Source organism: Solanum tuberosum, unplaced genomic scaffold (genome assembly GCF_000226075.1).
Source record: "Solanum tuberosum cultivar DM 1-3 516 R44 unplaced genomic scaffold, SolTub_3.0 scf00099, whole genome shotgun sequence".
Taxonomy (NCBI): domain Eukaryota; kingdom Viridiplantae; phylum Streptophyta; class Magnoliopsida; order Solanales; family Solanaceae; genus Solanum; species Solanum tuberosum.
This window is the reverse complement of record NW_006239023.1, coordinates 733,732-740,726: the sequence shown is the minus strand read 5'-3', so window position 1 is coordinate 740,726 and position 6,995 is coordinate 733,732. Positions and strand designations below refer to the sequence as shown.

The window sequence follows — 6,995 nt, the reverse complement described above, 5'->3', positions numbered from 1 at the left end:
AAATTTTTTATATTTAAAAATTGCGTAAAAATACTATAAATCATGATAATTGACAACATAAAATATTTCAAAAATAAATACATTTAAAAAAATTCGATTGATTCTTGAAATTAATCTATCGTTAAAAATTATGTATAAAATACAATAAATCGTGATAATTGACAACTTAAAATATTTATTAAAAAAACAGAAAAAAAAATTGACTGATTCTTAAAATTAAATCGTGATAATTGACAACATAAAATTGTTCAAAAATGTTGTATGTGGGTAGTCTTATTGTGCCTTGAATAGCGTCAAAGAAAGTACAGGTTTGTGATAAAAAAAACTTATTCTTTTATCCACGCAAACAATCGCTTCAAAAATTTCGTTATTAGCCCCAAAACATACCATTTATGTTATTGGGCCCGTGCATAGCACGGGCAACAAAATCTAGTTGTAATATAAAAAGAAGATTATTTTGATTATTGATTCTTGTGTGCTATATAGTACTTTAATGTTTGTTATCAACAGTTTCACTTTTATAATATTTTTATATTTGTTGAATATAAACTTTCACATTTAGATATGGTTTGCATTAATTTATTTATTATTTAAGTTTTTTTTCCTAATAGTATGATGACATGTTTATCTTATTTCTTTTCACGTTAATTGGATTGATGTTACAAATACTTTTTTATGTTAAAAGTGGAAGGTTTTAAATTCAAAGTTGAATTACGAAAATGCCTTTCTCTATTATTTTTTAATTAAAAAATTACTTTTTTCTAACTTTTATAATCGAATCAATAATAACAATTAATATATTATATATTAGAAAGTTTATGTTAAAATGTTGAACTTTATTATATGCTTTTGAAATAAACCTATAATGACACTTTCACTTTATTATATGTTTTTCAAATAAACATGTAATAACACTTCCATGAATTATAAAAAGAGTTTTTTTGACTCTATTTTATATTATTTATTTTCACCAAATTTTTTACATTACATGGATTTAATGGACGAACTTGGTGGCACACAATAAGATAAATAAATTAGAAATATGAGTTGGGACGGTATAATATTTAATATAATGATAGAGGTCAAACTTTGAATATGCTCACCGTTCATTGATTTGAGCTTGTATTTTACACATCGTACACTTATATTTTAGAAGTATTTATACTAATTAGCACACGATCTACACGTGCAACACACGTGTTCGAAAACTAGTACAATATATAATCATCCAAACATAGTGTAAAGATGTACGCAAAAATATCTTTTTTTTGCTTCAATTACTCGTGTAGAAATTGGGGATCTACTCCCTCCTGTCCATTTTACTTCTTGTGGTTGCGAAAACAACAAATCAACAATTGATCTAAAATATTTTCTTCATCTTATTTTAGTTCTCGTTAGTAGTAATTTAAAATACTCTTTTCATCCCATTTTAGTATCACTTTTGTTTAAAAAATTATCATTATAGAAATTCAAGACTAAATTATTTAGCATTAAAGAAATACTTAGTTTTTTTTTATTTTTTAAGTTCAATTCTCAAAAATGATATTACCTCCGTTTCAATTCAATATGTAAATTTTGTTGGTGTGTATGGTTGGTTTATCAAGCTTTGTGTTGTTGCAAGCCTTTTATTTCAAATTTTTACAACACTAGTGACGAAATATAATTTTATGTTTTGTCACCTCCAAGCCATCAATCAAATAGGACAATAAGATTTTTGTAAAGTGAGAAAAGAGTCATTTGTTAATGTGTTGCAGTTGTCTTCTTTCTTTTTCACCTTTTTTAAGGCAGAGGTGGTTCATTCGGAATTCAACTAATCCCGATTAATCTAAATAAAGACTCGTACGAAAATTAAAGCGTTCCTTATGGAGACCGATGAGTTGCAACTTGGAATTGTGAAAGATGAAAAGAAGTGGAAATACTCGAATCACTGATCCCTTATACTTTTCAAAACTTACTTGTTACTTTAATATATATGGCGTTATTGAAAGGGAATATTCATATTCGATAACTTTTTGTGGGTTCTCAAGTAAGAATCTGGATGATTTTGTTTTTTGTCATTATTAGTTTGTCTTATATTTATTGTTTATTTGATCATGAAATATCAAGCTAATGTAGCTGGGTCTCTACGCCAACAAGTTATAGTCCATAAAGACTAGCATTCAAGTATGAGACACCCTCTTTCAACAGAATATTTTTGCATAATTACAGTTCCATTGCAGTGAATACAAGGTTAGGCTTGAGCTTAACTCTTGCAATATGAAGGCAAGGATCAGGCTGAACACTTATTTGTTTCATTACCAAATAAACTGTCTTCCAACAACAAGACACCGAAATGAAAATAATCTTTACAAACCTCCGCTTTTCATCATCTTCTCCCACTAGTTATGGGCAGTATGTGTTTCAAGCTGTATGTTGAAGTTATACATTAGTTGTTTATACATGGTAGCTGATAATTTTGGTATTCTCTGAAGATTAGTATAGTTGACATAGTGAAGTCCAAATCTTAGCCTATATCCATGTAGCCACTCAAAGTTGTCGAGAAGGGACCAAACAAAGTACCCCCTCACGTCTGCACCTTCCCTAATTGCATTTGACAGTGAATTTAAGTAGCTATGCATATAGTTCACTCTATGAATATCGTTCAAGGTGTCTGTTATTGAAGTATTCAGATCATCGTTCTCAGCAACACCTGCAACATAGCCAATTGTGTCAAATGCATCTCGTTCAAGTTATTAATTGATAAACTGCGCTTCTAAATGACAGAATGTGAAATTCTTACCATTTTCGGTGATAGCCACTGGAGTATTATTGAATCTGTCCCTCATGTACATCACAATTTTTTTCATCCCTTGTGGGTACAGAAAGATCCATGGCGCACCTGTCTGATTCATTTAAAGTTGGGGGGGGGGAAATAAAAATATAGCAATGGTTTGACAGAGTGGGTTAAAAGATGAGAAAACATACAGGTTGGCCAATGTAGACACCGTCTTTTTCTGTAGTAACATAATAGGAACCCTCTGACCAAGTGTTTCCATGTTCACAGGCAGCATATAAGCAATCTTTGATATAGTTAGCCGTATAGTAATTGATGCCAATGAAATCTAAGCCATAACTCAGCTTGCTCAAATCATTCTTTGAAAAGTTTGGCAGATTAGATCCCAGAATTTGTACCATTTCTTTGGGATATCTTCCTAATATAATAGGGTCTAAAAACCTGCATAGTAAAAAAATAACATTTTTTCCCTCTCTTTCTGATGCACAAGAAACCAGATTATAGCATTGAACTACTGATAAGGAAAGATTACCAGTTGAAGTAGAATGACCGAGCTCTCTCAGTTGCAGCTATGTCTTCTGAGGAATTGCTAAATGGTTCATACCATTGGATATCCAAAGCAATTCCAACCATGCCTCCTTGTCTTTTCTGAAAACCAGCATAAAATAGTTACTGATACTAATTGTATGGTCTTTTAATGAACTTTTACAATATACCATTTAATAGATAGAGGAGGAATTAGTTTCCAAGCATAAATTCTCGAGCTCTAGTCTTCTAAGTATCAATTTTCCTGTTTTACTAACAACAAAATTCACTTCATGTCATTTACAAGCCAGAAAGTAGCGTTGCACTAAAGGGGTAATCCATTTGGACTAATTCTGCAAGATCATGCCGTCTAGAGCCATTGAACGAACCTGATGTTTGGTACGGTAAATTCTGACAGCAGCTGCATGAGATAGGATCATATTGTGCGCTGCAATGAAGGGCTCCCTTTCTGAATCACCAGCACTACAGTTCCCAAATATACCGGAGCATCGAGCTGGAGGGTAAGATCCTAGTCTATAGCCATATACAGCCATGACATGAGGCTCATTGATAGTTGTCCAGTATTTAACTCTGTCCCCAAAATATTTGAAGCATATGTCCGCATAATAGCTGAAATCATCCCTGTAACACAAGACAAATTAACTTGTTCATCGTCACAGCATTTGATGGAATCTACAACTACCTTAAAGTGTAAAATGAGACCAGCTACTTACTGTATTCGTGAACTTAGCCAACCACCATATCTTTCCTCAAGTTCTTGTGGTATGTCATAATGTGTTAATGTGATAAACGGTTGGATCCCTGAATTCACAGAACATAAAGAAGTCGTCTGAGCCCAAATTTTTTCTTATTTTCTTTATTTTGGATATATCGATAACTTAAAACTGTTAGCAAGTGAAGCAGAACCGACCTTTCTGTAGGAGTGCATCAATAAGCTTATTATAGTGCTCAATTCCAGCCATGTTAACATCTCCAAATGTCCCCTCTGAGTCAAATTTAAACCCGAGAAAGAAAAAGATTGATCTATCGAAAAGACAACAAGAAGTATTTGCTGAAAATGAAGGGAAGAGAGTAGTGACAGTTATAACTTACTGGGAAGAATTCTTGCCCATGATATGGAGAAACGATAGCTATTCACACCCATGTCTTCCATGAGCTTGACGTCCTCCTGTTTTCATTTTATTACCAAACATCAGAAATTCAGAATTCTTCATATTCATGCTTTACGAGTGAGTCTATTTTCTTGCTAATACACTATATATGTTGATCTAACATTCATTCATAAACTCTTCTGAGACGCTTATGACTTGTTGCAGAAACCAAATTTGTGTTCCCCAGTTTTGCCATTTTGCAAGTTCCTTATTTGTTGATCAGCTTTGACACAAGCTAACACCAATGTGAGTTTTAGATCTAACTGTTTCCCTTTTGTGTCAAACATGTATGCTCTCTTGCAAGCACAAATTAGGGTGTTTCCCTTTTCTTCATGAATGATGTTGCATGGAAAAGTTAATTCTGATCTCAAAAAGTTCAAGCATAACTACTTCCTATCTAATTTATCAGTATTGTGTTAAAATATTCAGTTTATTGTTGATTTTCTGTAGGCCAAAAAAACAAATTTATCAGTAACCATCTAAATAATCTCAATGTGCCTCACTATAGATGATCCCATCTCAGCAGGATAAAAACATACTCTTTTTTTTTTGCAGAAATTACATATATATAAAAGAAAATAGAAAGAAGTCAAACTCAAATGATCAATTAGCTAGGTTTACCAAATAACGATTGTAGTGATCAACAGCAACATCTCCATTGCTTCCATCCTTGATATGACCTGCAACAACAGTAACCAAAATTAATAAAAAAATGGACTAAAAGAAATTGACATTCATTAATTTTAGAAGCTGACCAGCTTCATGAGTAAAAACGTCCCAATTGTTGAGACCTTTTCCATCACTGAGAAATGCTCCTTCAAACTGCGGAGAAAACAAGAAAAAAGTTGTACTCAGAACAACAATCCAGCCCCAAAAAAGAAAACAAGTGTAGGAAGTACCTGGTAACAAGAAGAGGCTGTTCCAAACAAGAAATTGCTTGAAGATGTAACTTGGTTAGCATTTTCTTTGAGAATATTAAGGTTGTCTATTTGATGACATGATGATACTATGAAATTGAAACCACAAAACAACATGCAAATTGATATGTGATAAAACATTGCAGGAAGCATACAGCTTTGATTTGTTAAGTGAAAGTGGAAAACTCAGAGAGAAGTGGTTCTTGATGTTTCTTTTTTAAGCTCCTGGGAAAAAGACATAAAGAACATGAGAAAATTGTTAGGACCGAAATAATTAAATGTCATGCGGAAGCTAGCAAAGCAAACCTCAAGAGACCACAAGTAAGAAGACAAACGAAGCAAACCTCGAAAGACTACAAGTAAAAAAACAAATGAGAAATCAAAAGACACAAAGATTTAACGTGGTTCGATCGAAATACAAGGAGGTTCACACAAGTGATAACATATCACTTGTTATCAATTGTGTTCCACAAATTCTCACCCTAACCAAAATTTTCAAAATTCCTAAGGACTACATTGTGAAAGTTGATTAAGTTAGAAAGAACAAACCTCAGATTCCTAAACCTTTTTCTACAAGAAAAGGACTAGCTAATCTTAAATCTTTTCTTACAAGAAAAAGACTAGTCAAATATGAAGACTTAATGTTTTCCCTTTTAGAAAAAGGAAAACCTATCGAGGCAAATAATACCCAACAAAAATGACCAAAATGGTCGTTAATATATGGGTAATTCTTTATCTTGGTCTTTAATGTATTTCACTTTATTAAAATGATTATAACAAATATGTTCATTTTGATCCTTAATATATTTCACTTAATTGATATAGTCTTTAATGTATGACAAAATGTGTTCATTTTGGTCATTTACTATAAATCTAAAATTCATCATTGTTGGTGTGTATGGTTTATCAAGCTTTGTGTTGTTGGAAGCCTTTTGCTTCGAATTTTTACAACGCTAGTGACTAAATATAATTTTATGCTTTGTCACCTTTGAGTCATCAATCAAATAGGACAATAAGGTTTTGTAAGCTGAGAAAGGGGCCATTTTTTAATGTGTTGCAGTTGTCTTCTTTTGGTTCATTCGGAATTCAACCAAAAAAATCAGCACTCAAAACTTTTGTGTGTTGCAACTGTGAAAGATGAAAAGAAGTGGAAATAATTGAATTATTGATCCCTTATACTTTTCAACGCTTTCTTGTTACTTTAATATGGTGTTATTGAAATATTTATATTCGATAACTTAATTTTGTGGGTTCCTCATATAAGAATCTTGGATGATTTTGTTTTTTGTCTTATAGTTATTGTTTATTTCATGATATATCAAGCTAATGTAGTTGGTTGTACTAATGTCGACAAATCTGTTAATTTACGATAAATAAAAATTAGAAATATACCCATCTGAAAATCTACCAACTGTCAATTCTATAACTGCACCATTTAACAAAGTACAAAATATAATCCGCAAGATTGAAATGGTTGCTCTCTCTTGAACCTCATTCTCGAGTTTGGACATTCCAATAATCGAGTTGTTGTAGATCCTAGTTAGCTTGGGTCTCTACGCCAACAAGTTATAGTCGATAAAGACTATCATTCAAGTATGACATAACCTC

At 32.1% G+C, this 6,995-nt stretch overlaps 1 protein-coding gene across 2 annotated transcripts in view; it reads right to left on the bottom strand.

The window, feature by feature from the left end:
• Positions 1–5,584, bottom strand: part of LOC102588686 (beta-glucosidase 18-like) — a 12,841-nt gene extending 7,257 nt beyond the window's left edge. The window contains exons 1-11 of one of the 2 annotated variants that reach the window (XM_015309072.1): positions 5,370–5,584; positions 5,226–5,292; positions 5,092–5,150; positions 4,412–4,487; positions 4,230–4,304; positions 4,033–4,120; positions 3,688–3,940; positions 3,306–3,421; positions 2,965–3,214; positions 2,780–2,882; positions 2,221–2,689 (exon numbers count right to left, since the gene is read on the bottom strand). In XM_015309072.1, the coding sequence (XP_015164558.1) occupies positions 2,379–2,689; positions 2,780–2,882; positions 2,965–3,214; positions 3,306–3,421; positions 3,688–3,940; positions 4,033–4,120; positions 4,230–4,304; positions 4,412–4,487; positions 5,092–5,150; positions 5,226–5,292; positions 5,370–5,540 (1,569 nt within the window). In that variant the 5' untranslated portion in view covers positions 5,541–5,584 and the 3' untranslated portion in view covers positions 2,221–2,378. Of the gene's footprint in view, positions 1–2,220; positions 2,690–2,779; positions 2,883–2,964; positions 3,215–3,305; positions 3,422–3,687; positions 3,941–4,032; positions 4,121–4,229; positions 4,305–4,411; positions 4,488–5,091; positions 5,151–5,225; positions 5,293–5,369 lie in introns of those variants that run through there. The other variant, XM_015309071.1, reaches the window with a different exon arrangement.
• Positions 5,585–6,995: the final 1,411 nt, after the last annotated feature.